This window comes from Mytilus galloprovincialis, chromosome 8 (genome assembly GCF_965363235.1).
Source record: "Mytilus galloprovincialis chromosome 8, xbMytGall1.hap1.1, whole genome shotgun sequence".
NCBI classification, from domain to species: Eukaryota; Metazoa; Mollusca; class Bivalvia; order Mytilida; family Mytilidae; genus Mytilus; species Mytilus galloprovincialis.
In genome coordinates, this window is record NC_134845.1 from 72,884,645 (window position 1) to 72,905,088 (window position 20,444).

General features: G+C 32.6%; 1 protein-coding gene across 1 annotated transcript in view; it reads right to left on the reverse strand.

Annotated features, from left to right (window-relative positions):
- Nucleotides 1-20,444, reverse strand: part of LOC143042522 (ATP-dependent DNA helicase Q5-like) — a 60,186-nt gene that overhangs the window by 39,004 nt on the left and 738 nt on the right. The window contains exons 2-7 of the mRNA XM_076214886.1: nt 17,177-17,838; nt 14,234-14,451; nt 12,662-12,827; nt 7,550-7,629; nt 6,251-6,475; nt 71-197 (exon numbers count right to left, since the gene is read on the reverse strand). Coding sequence (XP_076071001.1) covers nt 71-197; nt 6,251-6,475; nt 7,550-7,629; nt 12,662-12,827; nt 14,234-14,451; nt 17,177-17,838 — 1,478 coding nt within the window. The remainder of the gene's footprint in view (nt 1-70; nt 198-6,250; nt 6,476-7,549; nt 7,630-12,661; nt 12,828-14,233; nt 14,452-17,176; nt 17,839-20,444) is intronic.

The following is a 20,444-nucleotide window of genomic DNA, read 5'->3' on the forward strand; positions in this document are numbered from 1 at the left end:
ATAATGAATTGTATAATGAAAACTACAGATGCACTTTATACAATTGTACCATTATATCTTCATTTCTCACCCTTTTCCTCTTTTTAAACTCTCTCTTAAGAAAATTAAATCTTTTTCGTTTTTCATCAGCTTCTTGTTTTTCTTTGTTGTCCCGTTCCTCATCACTTCCATATGTCTTTTCATAAGAATCATTCTCACTAAAACAGACATATAATTCATATAATGTATTTGACAAGTAAGAAATATGTTGTGCTGTTATTCTGATTTCCCAGATAAGGGGGAGGGTTAGGTGCCACAAACATGTTTAACACAGCCTGTCTCAAATCAGAAGCCTGTAATTCAACAGTTGTCATTACTTGTACTACTAGTATATCAAATTTATTTCCCATTTAATGTATTGTAAATAAATGTGGCTATTGATTTGTCATTTCAGGACCTTTTATAGGTTATCACAAAAATGGTTTTGCTCATTATTTAAAACTGTAGGGTGAACTGTAGTTGCTTACTTCTATGTCATTTGGTGGAAAATTATCTCACTGGCAATAATACCTACCACATCTCCTTATTTTATACATTCATTTATAAGAGACTTTGATCATCTGTTCAGTAAAGATAAGAATGCAGTTCAGTAAAGATAAGAATGCAGTTCAGAATTTTTCCTAAACAATATCTAATTATGTCAAGAGAGGAATACATGTATCTATTACTGAACGGGAATATGCATTGATTCAAAGTCTTAAGGACTCTGTATCCTTTTAAAACTCTTATATTAAACAATCACATAAACAAGTAAAAATCACAACATTATGATAAATTAAAGGTTCCTCTTTTTCACTGGGGTAAATGTGATCTCCGTAACTGCAGTTACGTATATCAAAAGATGGCGGACAAAGTTTCTGGTCAATATTTCTTTTGTCAATTCTGTAATAATTCAGTATTATTCTTCGGTATTTCGTGTCTTATTTTAAGTATTGCTAAGTTTGAAACTGAAATACAAAGCATGTTTTCATAGTTCAATCGCTAAATGGAGAAATCATCATTTAAAAAAATCGCGAAGATATGGGTAACTGTGTAGACTGATATCTGTAACTGTAATAAACGTTGAGTGAAGGACATCCGTAACTGTTGAGTTACATCGTTTCTGCTTCATTCATTATACTCGATTTAATAGTAAGGATCATCATTTTTTTCCGAAATAAAACTCATAAATTCCCTCAAGTACCCTCCCACGTTCACTTTGTTTGTGTAAACTATTTTTATATGTATCCGCCTGTTGAGTTAAGCCTTTTCAACTGATTTTTTAGTCGGCTCTTATGTTGTACTGTAACACCACTGTCCCAGGTTAGGGGAGTTGAACGCCATCTTACATGTTTACATCGCTACATTCTGTATTTGCCTAGGCCTGACCCATGTCACAGGAGCCTGCAGTTCAGTGATGGTCGTGAGTTGCTGTGCTACATATTTGCTATTTTTTTAATTTTTTTTTGGTACATAAATAAAGCCGTACGTTGACTTGTTCAATTTGTGTTACATTTTTCTTTTTGGGGCCTTTAAAAGCAGACTATGCGGTATTGGCATTGCTCACTGTTAAAGGCCGAATGGTGACCTGATAAATGTTAATTTCCATGTCATTTGGTTTCATGTAGAGAGTTATCTCATTGACACTCGTACCACATCTTCCTATTATTATATATATGTTCAGGACGACAAGCATGCCACATGCCATCTATTGACCACCGTCAAAGAGTTGTTACAAGGGTTATCAACGTACAAAGAGCAAGAAATAATCTCTACACGAGGCATCTGATTAAACGACCTCATTCTGACAGGACGTGGATGCGTACTTGCACATCCCGCACAGCAAAACTGATGCCCAACTTTTGCTACGGTTTTCGGGGAGGTAGTCCAATGGAGACCATTTTTCCCAATCCCCAGTCACTCTTGGCGGTCTTGAAATGTAGTGGTTAGGTACTTGTTGATTATGATCAGCTGTACGTGATATTGTGCTATTTGATTTTGTCTTTGTATATTGTTAACCTTTACTCTATGTTACTGTTTAAATAATTTATTTTGGGGTGTCTCAGTATTCATACAGACAGCTATTTTGTTACGGTGCTATGGTCATTTTGTACTTTTGTTAAAGTGCGTAACTGCCATTTTGTGTTTCTCTGTTGAAATAGTTTTAAATTTTGTTTTCTAGGCATTCAGATGTTAAAATAATGTTGACTGTGATATATTGATATATTTTGACCGTTTGCTTTACCCAATAATTGTTTTTAATATAATGGAAATTTTAGTGATTCTGAGAGTCAGTGACTCTCTTACAAGTGAGAGACTTAGCTATCTATAATAATGCCAGATTTAATCTACCAGTTTCTACATAAGGTACTGCTTGTACCAAATCAAAAATACAGTTGTTATCAATTCGTTTAGTGTGTTAAGAGGTTTTATATTTTTTCATTTACCAAAAGACTGTCCGTTCTCAATTTTTGTTAATATTTCATCTAATGCTGCTGACTATATAGAAATACAGAATTGGAAGCCTGATCAATATTTTCACATAATAATTCTAAAGACTTCGAAGAACAATTCTTATTCATGTTTGTCACACTTTAAATAACCAGAGACATTTATTTCTGTTCAAACATCAGTGTAGAAATTTAATCAGTTACGGATATCAATATTTGCAGTTACGTATATCATTGACAATTTATTTACTTCAGTTACCCATATCATCACGATATTTTAGAGGGCTGTTTTCTCCATTTCAGCGGTTGAATTATGAATAAAACATTTAGTATTTCAGTTTCAAATTTAGTATTACGTTAAAACAGACATGAAATAACGAAGAATAATGCATTGTTGTTACAAAATTGACAAAAGAAAAATTGACCAGAAACATCGTCCGCCATCTTTGGATATACGTAACTGCAGTTACAGAGATCACATTTACCCCAGTGTTTTTTAAGCTTTTTAAAACTCTTATTGAAACTATGCTTTTAGAAATTTTATTTCAATTTCAGATTTTTACTACAATATAGTACTGAAATAAACTCAGACTATTTTTTATTACCTGTATAAAATACAAACTACAATAACTCGTACATTTGAAAATCTAAAGAAACATGTGCAATCTTGAATCCAATTCACTCGTCATTCATAACAATATTGAAATTTCCAGTATCTATCTTTTGTATCTGACTAGAGAGCTTGGTCAATTCCAGAGGAATCACATGTTTTTGTCATAAAAATCAATTCAATTTAATTTCTAATATGTTGCATTCCACAACTCATTACATGTATTATCATAAAGAAGAGGATCTAATAAGCCTGTGTCACTCACCTGAGTGCATCTCCAACAAAGGCCACTTTTTAGTAAAATTAATCATTCAAAGGGAATTACTGTATAAAGAGTCTGATTTTTTGTCTAATGCGTATAGTTATGCGTTTACTTTTTTTACATTGGCTAGAGGTATAGAGTGAGGTTTGAGATCTCATAAACATGTTTAACCCCGCAGCAATTTTGCGCCTGTCTCAAGTCAGGAGCCTCCGGTCTTTGTTAGTCTTGTATGATTTTTAATTTTAGTTTCTTGTGTATAATTCGGAGTTTAGTATGACGTCCATTATCACTGTACTAGTATACATATTTTTTAGGGGCCAGCTGAAGGACACCTACAGGTGCGGGAATTCTCGCTACATTGAAGACCCATTGGTGGCCTTCCTTTCACAATTTTATTTTTATGATGATAATTTCAGTCATATTGACATATTAGCACACCTTATCCTGCTTATATTTTTCTACATTTTTTGTTGTTGTCTATTATTGCTTTTCTATATAATAGGCAAGAAATGCAAATAGTTACAAATATTATTTCTAAAAGGAGATAATTCCAATAACAAGTTGACTAAAGATTTTGGCTGTTATCGCTTATTTCTGGATCTTGTCTTGCTGATCATAATTGCTTTTTAAAGTTTCTATCACAGTTTCAAGATAATAAGAAATAAACTATAACCACAGAAATATGTGTTGCCTATTTGTTATTTTGATTTAATGCATATACATGTATGTTGAAAATAAAATGGCAATACTTTAAGTTGTTGAAAATAAAATAGCAATACACTTATCATAAGGCATTCCCTTTAAACAAACCTAAACACAAACATTAACTTGTAAAGTACATAAAAGTTTCAAAGTCAATGAAAGATAATGAGGTGGGGGAGTCTCCATTGAAATAAAACTGGCAAATAATAATACATTCGAAAACCAATAAAAAAAATATCAATGACTTAACATTAGTGATTTATCTTAAACAGACCTAATCACAAACTAATACATGCAAACTTATTTAAAATTTCAAAGTCAATAGACCGTGACTTAGGTCGAGAATATTCTCCATGGAAATGACTACTGTTGATTCATTTATTTTCGTGGATAGAGAAAAAAAGACGTTTCGTGGTATACGTAAATTCGTGGATCGCTGATTACAACAACAAAAATAGATACGTAATTTGTTGATTTTTTTTTGATTTAGGAGATCATATAACCTCCTTGGTTTGATCAATAATAAAACAAAACAAAAAAGAAGGAATACATTGAAAAAGCTCGCTTGGCCATTCTAGGTTAAAGTATTCATTGATAACTTCGATTACAATAATGGACAGAGACAACTAATTATTTGTTTGTTTTACAATTTATAAATTCTTGTCTGAATTCTATAAGGCATTCAGAACTTTATGATTGAAAGCTCATTTCCCTAATCACGATATAATAAACAGTGATATAAGTATAAGGTGTGAAAATAAATGTTCCTGTCATAAACAATATTACCTACGGGCAATATCCCCATACTTAATCCTATTGATGTTTAATCACTGGTAAACCAAACTATGACACGGTAATTAACAACTTGCAGTTATTTTTCCATGAACAGTTTTAATCAATTTTAAAAAGTAAATTATCACTGATATTAGATATATTTATTATAGATTTAATCAAAATACTTGTATCTTCTTTCAATAAAAAAAAAACATGTGTTATGTTACAATGGTTATCGCTAGTCAACACTATACTAGAACTGCATAACATAACCGGAAATAAACATCCGACTCAATACACATTTCTCGGGATTATTCTTCGTTGACTTCTTAAATTCGTGGTTCGCTGTTACCCACGAAATCCACGAAAATTGGTATACCACGAATAAAAATGAATCCACAGTATGTGCTAATGCTTATACACTGCATACCAATTATCATTGACTTTCCACTAAAGGTTCCCCTTAAACTGACATAATCACAAACTAATACATTTAAACTACGGTAAGTAAAAGTTTTAAAGCTAATAGACCATGATTCACAATTGATTGCTGCATTAACCTCCAGAGGGTACTAACCTATAGAGGACCCTGACTCATTCCTATTAAATACAAACAATTCCCTGTATCATTGCACACAGAAATAACATCTGTAATATTTAAAATATTGCATTTCAGGGATGTTCAAAGTGAATTATCTTAATTTTCAATATGATATCAAGCAAAATTATATTTTTACTCAATCTTGATTGAACTGACCGGTTTCGGTCAAAAAAGGACCTTCATCAGAGGCAGAACCGTGGATTAATGTTTGCACCTATTTATATAGATATGGTTACCAGCGGTTCACCGACGGTTCAGATTTTACCAACGGTTCAGAGTTCACCAGTGGTTTAGTTAACTGGTGGATCAGATTTAACCGGCGGAACAATCTGATCAGCCAGTTAAGGGAGTTTTAATAATTTATGAAGTACATGGTAGTCGTTTAGTCTTGATCTTTGGCTTATGATACACCTTAAGTTTGTAATTTAGGTATTACATTCTGCCTCTGATGAAAGTGGGCTTCAGCTGATTGCGAAATAAAAATTCATACTAGTTCCATGATAATGGACGTCATACTAAACTCCAAAATATATGAAAGAAACTAAAATTAAAAATTATACAAGAATAATGGAGGCCAGAGGCTCCTGATTATACACAACCCATTATTGTGCATTGAGTTTCCTTCATTAATACTTTGTGAATACTGTTTGTGGAACACATTCAACCTCCAATACTTATTGGGTTCCATCAATTTTATCTTTTTTCAGTGTATGATAAACAATAAACAAATTTTTTATTTAATATATAATATATGTTGCATAGACAGAATTTTTTTTCAATTTGGGAGAAATATTTTGGAATCTGAAACAAATATCATATAGCTTTGTTCCTACCTCTTAACCCCTTTTCTACCCCCACCATACAACCCAGTGTCATCTTTGTCATCTTGTATAAAGTACATTCCACCTTTTCCTTTAGCTTTAGTTTTAGCATATGCTCCTCTCTGTAAGTCCTCGATAGTCTTGGCTAGCATTTTTGGAGTTTTACATGCATCACAACTATTGTTACAATCAGGTTTGACATCACCAAAATACTTAGAGATGGCCCAATGTCTGCATCTGTAAAAAATATAATAGTCAATTCAATCAATTTAACCTTAATTTGCCTTCAAATATCTTATTCAATGATTTGTAAACTTGTCATCATTTTGTCAGCTTTCCTGTGACAAAATTCAGACTTCAGCTGATTCTCTTTATAGGATTTATTAATCACTCCTGCATTATTTAAATCTATCTAGATACTTTCAATGACTATCAGGCAGTTATCAATATGTCTGGCCATCATACTGTATACTGATAGTGTATCTGCTTCAACTGTCAAAAACAGCAATAACAAAAAAGTGTCCTCTCCATATATTTACAATTTACAATAACAACACAAAAGAGCACATGCTGAAATGCATGAATTACAAATCAGAGCTCTGACATGAACAAGTTTTCTGACTTGTAGAAGTTAGAATATGTGGTACAATGTTAGATGAAATTTCATACCATTTTTCCTCTTCACAAAACATTTCAAATTTTGACGAAGTAAAATAAATGGAAAATGTATTAACATCACAATGAACATGTTGTACCATGTTAAGGTTGTGAAAAAATTCTATATGTAAAAACATAATGGCAAGTTTTTTTGTTAATTTCATCAAATGATGAGTGGAAAGAGTACATTGATTACTTTGTTAACAGCATAGGCAGTATTTTTTCAGCTGACTTTTTATGCCCCACCTACGATAGTAGAGGGGCATTATGTTTTCTGGTCTGTGCGTACCTTCGTCCGTTCGTCCGTCCGTCTGTTCGTCCGTCCGTCTGTCCCGCTTCAGGTTAAAGTTTTGGTAGTTTTTGATGAAGTTGAAGTCTAATCAACTTCAAACTTAGTACACATGTTCCCTATGATATGATCTTTCTAATTTTAATGCCAAATTAGAGTTTTTATCCCAATGTCACGGTCCACTGAACATAGAAAATGAAAGTGTGAGTGGGGCATTCGTGTACTGAGGACACATTCTTGTTATTATCATGATAACACAATAAAAATTTTCAGAAACCATTGAGGACAAAGGTTGAACACAATATATAAATGACTGGAATACTTCAGAAATCCTACTGCTAATCAAGAAAGCCTTCTATACTTACATGGCATACTCACAATACTCTATCATAGCATCAAAATTTTTGTTAGCTGATTGAAGTTTGATTTTCTGTTGTTCCTTATCCTGAAATCAAAAATGAATATCATAATGGGTCTCTTAATGAACAAAACAAAACTAATTTCAATTGGTAGGACGGCATTAAAATATATACTAAATATTTTAATACACTGATTGTATGCAGGTGTAGGTATTATAATTCAACAACTTGGTAGTCTTTTAATAAAATAATAGCCCCTTGGTGATAGCCTTAGGATTTGATAAAATAATAACCCCTGGGTAATAGCCTTGGGATTTAATAAAATAATAACCCCTGGGTAATAGCCTTAGGATTTAATAAAATAATAGCCCCTGGGTAATAGCATTAGGATTTAATAAAATAATAACCCCTGGGTAATAGCCTTGGGGTTTAATAAAATAATAACCCCTGGGTAATGGCCTTGGATTTTGATAAAATAATAACCCCTGGGTAATAGTCTTGTGGTTTAATAAAATAATAGCCCCTGGGTAATAGCCTTAGGATTTCATAAAATAATAACCCATTGGTAATAGCCTTGGGTTTTAATAAAATAATTACCCCTGGGTAATAGCCTTAGAATTTAATAAAATAATAGCCCCTTGGTAATAGCCTTGGGATTTAATAAAATAATAACCCCTGGGTAATAGCCTTAGGATTTAATAAAATAATAGCCCCTTGGTAATTATAATAGCCTTGGGTTTTAATAAAATAATAACCCCTGGTCATGGGTAATAGCCTTAAGATTTAATAAAATAATAACCCCTTGGTAATAGCCTTGGGTTTTAATAAAATAATAACCCCTAATCAATAGCCTTAGGTTTTAATAAAATAATAGATCCTTGGTAATAGCCTTAGGATTTAATAAAATAATAGCCCCTTGGTAATAGCCTTGGGATTTAATAAAATAATAACCTCTGGGTAATAGCCTTAGGATTTAATAAAATAATAGCCCCTGGGTAATAGCCTTAGGATTTAATAAAATAATAATCCGTGGGTAATAGTCTTGGGGTTTAATAAAATAATAACCCCTGGGTAATAGTCTTGGGGTTTAATAAAATAATAGCCCCTGGGTAATAGCCTAAAGATTTAATAAAATAATAATCCCTGGGTAATAGTCTTGGGTTTTAATAAAATAATAGCCCCTGGGTAATAGTCTTGGGGTTTAATAAAATAATAGCCCCTGGGTAATAGCCATGGGGTTTAATAAAATAATAACCCCTGGGAAATAGCCTTGGGTTCTAATAAAATAATAACCCCTTGGTAATAGCCTTGGGTTTTAATAAAATAAAAACCCCTGGGTAATAGCCTTAAGATTTAATAAAATAATAACCCCTTGGTAGTCCACCTACCTAGGATTTTGAAAATATCTAAAAACTAGAGGCTCTCAAGAGCCTGTGTCGCTCACCTTGGTCTATGTGCATATTAAACAATGGCCACAGAGAAATTCATGACATAATTGTGTTTTGGTGATGGTGATGTGTTTGTAGATCTTACTTTACTGAACATTCTTGTTGCTACAATTACCTCTATCTATAATGAACTTGGCCCAGTAATTACAGTGGAAAATATTTTCTAAAAATTTACAAAAATTTATGAAAAATGCTAAAAATTAACTATAAAGGGCAATAACTCCTTAAGGGGTCAATTGACTATTTTGGTCATGAAAACTTATTTGTAGATCTTGTTTTTCTGAACATTATTGCAGTTTACAGTTTATCTCTATCTATAATAATATTCAAGATAATAACCAAAAACAGCAAAAATTCCCTAAAATTACCAATTCAGGGGCAGCAACCCAACAACGGGTTGTTGGATTCATCTGAAAATTTGAGGGCAGAAAGATTTTGACCTGATAAACAATTTTACCCCATGTCAGATTTGCTCTAAATGCTTTGTTTTTTGAGTTATAAGCCAAAAACAGCATTTTACCCCTGTGTTCTATTTTTAGCCATGGCGGCCATCTTGGTTAGTTGGCCGGGTCACGCCACACATTTTTAAACTAGATACCCCAATGATGATTGTGGCCAAGTTTGGTTTAATTTGGCACAGTAGTTTCAGAGGAGAAGATTTTTGTAAAAGATTACTGAGATTTACGAAAAAATGGTTAAAATTTCACTATACAGGGCAATAACTCCTAAAGGGGTCAACTGACCATTTCGTTCATGTTGACATATTTGTAAATCTTACTTTGCTGAACATTATTGCTGTTTACAGTTTATCTCTATCTATAACAATATTCAAGATAATAACCAACCAGGTGCTCCGCAGGGCGCAGCTTTATACGACCGCAGAGGTCGAACCCTGAACAGTTGGGGCAAGTATGGACAAAACATTCAAGCGTGATACAGCTCTGAATTTGGATTGTGATCAAATTTTTGACATTACATGGTTTTTTTTTACACAAAACAAATGTCAAGATTTTACAAATCAATTAAAGATTTCTTCAAACTTTTTAAATCTAAAATTAAATAGTTGACACAGCATAGGTTTCTGACACAGAATGAATGTGGTCTAATGAACTTAAAAGTTTTTTTTTTGCCTTTGAGCAATTCACTATGCTGTTGAATATTAATCCTCTCAAAAAAATGTTTGAAGAAATTTTCTTTTTATTTATGAAATCTGAAATGAGAAAAATTTACCCCCCCCCCTTTTTTTTCACATCCCCGTTTCCCTTTTTCCAAAACTGATATCAATTCAAATTTCTAATGGAGTTTGCAACAATAACTACTCTTTTAAATACATCATAAAATATTAAAATGTAAAATAAAGTGCTTGTTATCACTGAATGGTAAAGATTGGTTGGTAGTTAAAGTGAATATACATTGTTTATTGTATAAAACAATAAAAAAAACTTCAACAGCAACATTTTATATTGGCAAATTTCCAATGAAGTTATTTACATAAAGTTATTGGCAAATAAAAATAGAAAATGACATCATAGTCATGTCTGGCAAATGTCCAACATACATTATCTAAAAACATTTTAGATAAGATAAGGAAAAAAAGCTTCATCAACAACATTTTATATTGGCAAATTTCCAATGAAGTTATTTACATAAAGTTATTGGCAAATAAAAATAGAAAATGACATCATAGTCATGTCTGGCAAATGTCCAACATACATTATCTAAAAACATTTTTAGATAAGATAAGGAAAAAAAGCTTCATCAACAACATTTTATATTGGCAAATTTCCAATGAAGTTATTTACATAAAGTTATTGGCAAATAAAAATAGAAAATGACATCATAGTCATGTCTGGCAAATTTCCAACATATATTATCAACTACTATTCTATACAAAGAAAGATAACTCCAATTGAAAATTAATTGCTATTGCACAATATTGTGCAATTAGATATTTCTTGCTATTGTGCAATACTGTGCAATTGAAAATTTCTTGCTATTGCACAATACTTGATATGGAATCCTGATTTGGACCAACTTGAAAACTGGGCCCATAATCAAAAATCAAAGTACATATTTAGATAAAGCATATCAAATAAGCCCAAGAATTTAATTTTTGTTAAAATCAAACTTAGTTTAATTTTGGGCCCTTTGGACCTTAATGTAGACCAATTTGAAAACTGGACCAAAAATTAAGAATCTACACTCTCAGTTAGATTTGGCATATCAAAGAACCCATTTATTCAATTTTTGATGAAATCAAACAAAGTTTAATTTTGGACCCCCATTTGGACCAACTTGAAAACTAGGCCAATAATTAAAAATCTAAGTACATTTTTAAATTCAGCATATCAAAGAACCCCAAGGATTCAATTTTTGTTAAAATCAAACTAAGTTTAATTTTGGACCCTTTGGACCTTAATGTAGACCAATTTGAAAATGGGACCAAAAATTAAGAATCTACATACACAGTTAGATTCGGCATATCAAAGAACCCCAATTATTCAATTTTTGTTGAAATCAAACAAAGTTCAATTTTGATCGATATGGGCCCCTTATTCCTAAACTGTTGGGACCAAAACTCCCAAAATCAAACCCAACCTTCTTTTTATGGTCATAAACCTTGTGTTTAAATTTCATAGATTTCCATTTACTTATACTAAAGTTATTGTGCGAAAACCAAGAAAAATGCTTATTTTGGCCCCTTTTTGGCACCTAATTTCTAAACTATTGGGACCAAAACTCCCAAAATCAATCCCAACCTTTCTTTTGTGGTCATAAAGCTTGTGTTAAAATTTCATAGATTTCTATTCATTTTTACTAAAGTTAGAGTGCGAAAACTGAAAGTATTCGGACTAAGACGGTGCAGACGCCAACGTGATACCAATATATACGACAAAAAAAATTTCAATTTTTGCAGTCGTATAAAAATTAAGAATCTACATACACAGTTATATTTGGCATTTCAAAAACCCTAATTATTCAATTTTTGGTGAAATCAAACAAAGTTTAATTTTGGACCCTTTAGGCCCCTTATTCCTAAACTGTTGGGACCAAAACTCCCAAAATCCATCTCAACCTTCCTTTTATGGTCATAAACCTTGTGTTTAAATTTCATAGATTTCTATTTACTTGTACTAAAATTATGGTTTGAAAACCAAGAAAAATGCTTATTTGGGCCCTTTTTTGGCCTCTTATTCCTAAACTGTTCGGACCAAAACTCCCAAAATCAATTCCAACCTTCATTTTGTTGTCATAAACCTTGTGTTTAAATTTCATAGATTTCTATTTACTTAAAACTAGTTATAGGGCGAAAACCAATGTGTCATCGGACAACTACGCCGCCGCCAATTTTTTTTGCGGTCATATCAAAATTACAGGAATCTCTCAGCATATTACAGTTTGACTGGTATTTTAATACGATATAATTATAAATTATCGTTGATAATCTCAACGAGAAACTCAATCGAGTTGAGATGACATATGATAATTTGTTTATCACTATTTTACCTATGACGACGTTGTCAATTTCATGTCAATTTCATTTGCAAAGACACATGCCTCCTTAGTTTCTAGCGATAATTATCCATCTCAAGTGAGTGGCATGATATGAAAAATTATCACAAAAAAAGATCAAAGGAAATATGCATAAAATAACGATAACAATACTTACTCTGGTAAATTTTTTAAGTTCTTTGTTTATAAGGAAGCTAATAGTATCCCTCTCCTGTCTGGAATAATATAAACGACAGTAGGACTGGTTCCCATCTCTACCAGCTCTGCCAGACTCTTGATAGTATCCTGCCATCGATTTGGGTAAGGTCCAATGAGCTACAAATCTTAAAGACAAAACAAATATATTTTCAGGGAGATCATGTCGCAATACACTCCTTTTATAGTTCAGCTTAAATTAACCAGGTTTCATTGCCAATACACTGATTTGTAGGATAAGAACAGTTGCCTCTTTAAATACTACACAACAAGGATAACACCAATCTCAAAAAATACTTGACATTACAGCAGACCACTAACATCAGAATACTCTGAAAAAAACAATTTAAAGACACACAACAACTTACATATAGCTTAGGTCCTGACTAACATTAACACAGTAACTGTTATTTCTCTTTTCTTGTTACAGTGAAACCTGTGAAAACCTGCTGAAAACCAATTTGGAACATTTATGGAAGGCTCATTAGTGAATGTGTCCTTAAAGATTACCTGTCAGAAAGAACGGGGCATTGACTGTCAAATTCATGTTCATCAATTTGATTTTGACATAAATTCTCATATTTCAGAGTTCGCGAAATCTTTTTTTCCCTGGTGGTCCTTGAAGAAAATCTACTGGTCCTCACTACTAATTCTATTGAAAAATACTAAAATTGTCAGTCTTATGCAAAATTTTGGTGGTAAAATCCTGAGGGCTGACACTTTTTGCGAACTCTGATATTTGATTTTTTAGCATACTTAAGTATTAATTTAAGCTTTTATCCAAATTATAAAAAGTGTAAAATAAACAATTTACAAGGCATGGGCTCTATAATGTGTAACATGTTTTTGTGTGTATTTAAGTCTAGACACCATCCAATTAGCTTTAGAGTTGACATATTCTGACTGTCATAAAAGTGATATAATATATAAATAGATAGTGAACTTGTGCAATTAGATTTTTGTAAGTCTGTTTTACTTCATATTTATAGGCTAACAAGAATCCACAATCCTGTTCTCTTTTCCCAGAATTTGACCTACTAAATTAAACTTTCATTGGGATTGTAAATTTTTATTTTTTGCCACAGTGTTTTCAGTTTATTTTTAGACTTATGAGATTGAATGTCTCTTTGTTATATATCTTTTGTAATAGCGGTACCTTCATGACGTATAACGTTAAAAATTCTTGCCAAATGATTTTTAGTGCAAAAATCAGCTGAATTTGACGAATCAAAAAATAACGGTGACGATAATTATTTCAGACATCTGACGAATCATGGTAAAATTTTACCAATTTGACACTAACGGTAAAGGGCACTACCACCCTCATTATTGATAAAAGGGTGATTTCAACATCACCACTTGGAACTCTTTAGTCAATAGCTTCCTTGTAAGCAGTACTTAACCTTCTATCAAGGAAATCATGATAGGAAATGCTCTAAGGCTCATCGGAAATTTTAAGAAAACATCTAACTGAGTAGAAATAACCAAAGTTATTGAAGTTTAACTTAGGCCAAGTGTTTTTCTTTATTATTACCTAACATTTGGTTTATCTACTCCCATACCAAAACTGATAGTTGCTGCTATTACAGGGAATTTGCCTTCCATCCAGTCATTCTGAACTTCCTCTCTGATCCCAGATTTTAGACCTGCATGGTATGGTTTGCTAAGAACACCCTTTCTAGTAAGCTGTGAGGCCACTTCTGCACATGCATCTCTTGTTCTACAGTACACAATACCGCAACCATACTTGGACTACAATAAAAAAAAAGTTCTAAATACCTAAATTCCTGTGCAACATACTTCTGCATTTAATACAAATACCTGGGGAAAAGAGCAAATCAACATTTATACATTCTATGATTTTTAAAATACAAAATGTAATGTCACAGATGATAGCAGATTATTGTTCCTAAGGTTGTAACTACAAATAAGTCCGCTTTTCCAGAATGTGACCTACCGAATAAGACTTATCACATGTGTTGCGAAAAATACCAGTCAAGGGACATTGAAATTTCCTGAGATGCCAGGTGAGGGAAATTTGGTCCCAAGTCTGGTATTTTTCACAAATATCCGTCCATATTATGATATATCTGTTTCATTACACTGAATAGAATTGGATTGAAACTCTCTGTACAGGTGAAGGGAAACATTTTTTTTTACTAGTATGCTGTAATTCATAATTAGGTCTTTCCACTTTCCTGTGGAAAGACCTATTGTATTTCTTCTGATTATTATTTTTTTTTCCCGCCACAATCTGAAATTTTTGTTTCGCAATATGTCGCTTAGATATTTCTCATATGGTATCGTATAGTTCATGCGCTTTTAAATTTCACCCTGCTAAGACGAACAATTTTCTTTGTAAGAGTTATCTCCCCAAACACTGTTTTCCTTGTGCCTACATCTCCTCCGTAACCGTAAAAGAAAGCGACAAATTTATTTCATAAAATTCTCGTTATATCCTTCGCATGATTTGTCCTATGAACGCTCCATATGAGAGTTATTTCCCCTTATGCATTTAATATAAGTGATATGCATTTCTATCTTATAAACCATAGGTGATAGAGACCTAGGATCTTTTGATTTGAGGTCCTAGGTACAAAAAAATAAAAAATAGGGCAAGGTCAAAGGTCAAGGTCATATTCAAAATTTGAATTTGGCTTATTTTCACTTATTTCCAAAAACCGTATAAAACATCAACAAATTATTTTTACTAAATTGTTAGTTACAACATGTTGTAACATGTAAATTTTGATTGCAAGGGTTCAATGAACGTAAAAGGGAGTTTTCCCCCTTCTTGTATTTAAAGATACATGTACTAAAAAAAATGTATGGTGATATAACTCATTAACCAAATATAATTAAGACCTACGTTCTTTTGATTTAAGGTCCTTGGTTTATGACCTTCAAATTGATCTCAAGGTCATAGCTTAATATATGTTCTAGATTTTGACCTTTGCTTTTACCTCATATGTATACATGATAAAGACATGAGACTTTTGGCAATAGGTATCAAACCATTTAACCTTGAAAAAATAACCGGAAGTGACCTTGTGTAAACCGGAAGTAGCTATTTTTTGTACTTTATTAGTATAAAAGTATATAGAACCAGATATTTTTGGAATCAGTGTCAAGTAAATATTCAAATATAATCTGAGGTAACGTTTTTCAAACCGGAAGTAACAAATTATCCTCCATATTTAAAAACATTGTATAGAAACCATATATTTTTGGAATCAGCGTACAATAAGCTATCATTCGACGATTGAAATGACATTTTAAACTTAATTTTACTACTTTCATATGAAAATACATTGTTTTGTGTGGAAAGTTTTTATTATAATTATATATATAAATTATAAACATGTTTATCATTTCTGGGCCTTTTATAGCTGACTATGCGGTATGGGCTTTGCTCATTGTTGAAGGCCGTACAGTGACCTATAGTTGTTAATTTTTGTGTCATTTTGGTCTCTTGTGGAGAGTTGTCTCATTGGCAATCATACCACATCTTCTTTTTTATATTTTCCATTATTATGAGGATAGGTAGATACATTACTGAACTAGTATATATTTGTTTAGGGGCCAGCTGAAGGATGCGGGAATTTCTCGTTGCATTGAAGACCTGTTGGTGACCTTCTGCTGTTGTCTGCTCTATGGTCGGGTTGTTGTCTCTTTGGCACATTCCACATTTCCATTCTCAATTTTATCAGTGGCGGATCCAGGGGGGGGGTTCCGGGGGTGCGCACCCCCCCTTTATTTTTGCCGATCAATGCATTTGTATCGGGACATATGTTTTGCACCCCCCTTTTGCCCTGGGTGCCCTGGGTTAGCACCCCCCCTTTCGAAAATTCCTGCATCCGCCCCTGTTTATTATCATAGAACAGAGGGAATTTTATGTGTACTAATACACCTTAAGTAGCAGAATGTCTTTATGTAAAGTCACATCCCAATAACTTTGGCAGGAAGAGGCTCGGGAGGGTAAAAAAAGAATATCCAAAATGACAAATACATGTACCAAGGCGTAGATGGGAATATCCAAAATGATCATGACAAATACCAAGGCGTATATGGGAATATCCAAAATGACAAATACCAAGGCCTAGATGGGAATATTTAAAATGACAAATACCAAGGCGTAGATGGGAATATCCAAAATGACAAATACCAAGGCGTAGATGGGAATATCCAAAATGACAAATACCAAGGCGTAGATGGGAATATCCAAAATGACAAATAACAAAGCGTAGATGGGAATTTGAGGAAAATTCACCAGCAGTGGAGAAAAATATGCAACTTTGTTTGAAATGAAAAAAAAAGGTTAGAATATGTGAAAAATACACTGGCTACCAACCAATTAAAACTTGGCACTCTTACATTGTATATAAGATGTAAATATGTTTTTTAAAATACTTTACTGATTATGAAATTGAATTTAACAACCAACAGTGTCATTAGCAGTGATTGCAAAATAGCTTACCCAGTTTTCTAATAGTTCTTCTTTTTGTGCTTGTGATCTGTTCAAAGCTTCTAGACAAAATTCTGACAAGTCCTTGTAAGGATCACCTAAGGTCTCTTTCATTCTTACATCGTAATACAGATTTGGACGGAAACAGCTGGTTTTGAATTTAGCTATTGGTTCCTTCAACTTCAACTGCTTAATTATATCTTTTAAAACTTGCTCAGTTGCAGTTGCAGTCAAAGCTATACAAGGAACCCCTGGAATACGTTTACGGAAACAACCTAACTTTAAATAATCAGGTCGAAAATCATGACCCCACTGACTAACACAATGTGCTTCATCAACAATTAAGTATTTGAACAACTTTCTTTTCATCAGTGAGTCTGCCAATGATTTAAATCCATCTGTAGCTACCTGTTCAGGTGTCACATACAAAAGTTTGGTATTTGGATTACTACTATTGAGATCAGCAAGAACCTGTTTTCGTTCTTTTTCTGTCAGTTTGGAATTAATTGTCGCAGACGGTATTTTTATAGCCTTCAGATGATCTAACTGATCTTGCATCAAAGCTAGTAAAGGGGAAATTACCACTGATACTCCATCACTTGCCACTGCTGGAAGTTGGTAACATAATGACTTTCCAGCACCTGTTGGCATGGAAACAAACACATCTTTACTTCCTGCAAAAAAATAATGTGAATTTTAACATGCATGCATATAATGTGTTATTCTAAAATGAGGGCAGCATGAAGTATTATTGCACTTTGAATGTTGTTTTGGTTTTAAGACCAAGGTTTGTTACTATGCAGCTTAGTTGGATATGAATGGGAAAGTCATGCTGCCAGCTCATTTTAAAAATCCAATCAACTCCTTTTTTTATATAATTGGTGGTACATATTGTGTGGCAAGATAAATAACCATACCCAATATGTTCTTATCTTTCAAGTTATCAAAGCTACATGTATATATAGTCAAATACCATGAATACCTGGAAATTGGTTTTCATCTGGCATATTACACATAAAATAATTTACCATCTGTCTTTGGGTTTATGAATACAAAAATATGGCCTTCCTATAACCATTTCAGGTGAGTTATAAATAATTTGGAAGTACATGTACAAGTCTAAGAGAAAGTTATATTTAAGACTACTAATATTACTTTAAAATTAATAATTTTATAAAGTTTAATTCAAACAGTCAAAACTCAAAACTGTCAGTTACTGCAAGTACTCTAAGATCAGTACTTTTTGTTGTTGGGATATACAAGTACCCAGCCACGTCCACTCTGTTTTTGTTAAATGTATTTCTATTATCTAAAAAGGGTCTTTTTTTAATATTTTAAAAGATATGCACAAAGATGTATATTTCTCTGTAAAATTAAAAGAGGGACTAACACAATCATTTCCCTCATGTGTAGGAGGACAAACACAATCATTTCCCTCGTGTGTAAGATTAAAACAGGGTTATTACATTACATCTTACATCTGCTTCATTTGTATTGGGTGGATAGTTGTCTCATTCTTGTTTTGATGGCAAATTAAAACATCATACACATGGTACATGTAATTTCAAGATTATTTTTAACTTATAAGTTATCGCAAGGATTTGTATAGTATACAAATCCTTGGTTATGGCTATTAATAAAGTAATATATGGGGACGAAGTCCCCAATAACAGTAGAAAATTCAATAATAAAAAAAAATAAATAAATAAATCGGGAAAATTTCCCAAATTTTTCATTGTACTTATGAACTCAAAATCGTTCAATTTTTTTTTGTCACGTTTTTGAATTTCCGGACCTGCGCAGAAATCTACAATGTACTTCCTTTTTCCAGTCTCGTTTGTATGAAACTTTGAGTAAAATATATATTTATCAGTCTAGTATAAAATAGGAAGGAACGCAATACCAATTTCATTTTTAATAATTCCTTGATATGAAAAAACGTTACCTGATGATAGCGTTTCTTTGTTTACATTGCATATGACGCCATAACTTTAATAACGTCACAACTGAAATCCTTAACAACAGAACCGAAATCGGAAACGTTACAGTATTTCCGTTTCTTTTTTGTAACAAATATTTAAGTTACAAAAAAATAATTCATACAGACTTCATCCTCATTTACAGGTAATGCCTGCCTCATATTAATTCAACAGAAATTCTAATACAAATTGAGCCCGAACATTTAGGGTGCCAACAAACTTCAGAGGCGAACAGGTGAGGTGTGAAAGTGTGGGTTGCCAAAGTATATTGGGAGCGAACATACCAGAAACCTTATTTACCCTATAGATGTGACAGTAATTTTCATCCTCTGATTTATAATATGAGGACGAAGTCCCCTATTACAGTAGAAAATTTTAATATAAAAAAAAATTGGGAAAATTTCCGGAATTTTTCATTGTACTAATGAACTCAAAATCGTTCAATTTTTTTTATTTTTGCGTTTTTTAATTTTCGGATCTTCGCAGAACACATAACTCTACTTCCTTCTTCCGGTCTTGTTGTCGTGAGACTTTGATTAGTCTATTATTAACTAACTACACTGTTATTGGACTTAATATGATGAAAACTGCCAATGCAATATAATGTGTAAACTGGGCCAATACAGAATAACTAGGCCAATATAGATTTTTTTCTGTATTGGCCGAGTTATTCTATATTGGCCGAGTTGACACAAGTACAGGATTTCGGAACGTCTCTAGACTTTACATCGAAAGACACGATAAACACAAACTGAAAGTAAACAGTTGTTTTGAAGACGCAGTTGTCATTTAGTTATCTTAAACATGCTGAAAATGTCAGTATGGCATACATTTCAGGCGAAAGACGGTCACATTCATTTAAAAGGTACTTTGAAAGCAGACGATAGAACTATTTCAGGCTTGGGGAACGAGTAGATTATCACAAAGTTCATTTCTTCACGACCTCATAATTTCACATCGATTTTAAATTAGTTTCTGCATAACACATGCAATGGCAGTACCTTTCCAATTACTATTTATGTGTTGCGTCTAAATTTAAGTTGTAACACTTTATAGTGACTGAAAAGGGTAGAAAAATTCATCAGATGAGAAAATGCTGAAGACACCTGGAAACAGCACCAGATCATTATGTATTGCATCTAATAAAAAGAAACAAACTGAGATTTGGATAGTTCCACTTCAAGGTAAAAATATTTATCTCTTTTGAAATGAAATTAAACAAAAATTGTAACACTGTAGTTAATTAATAAAAATATTATTACGTGTATTTCTGTATTGGCCTTGTTATTGGTCCTCGGCCA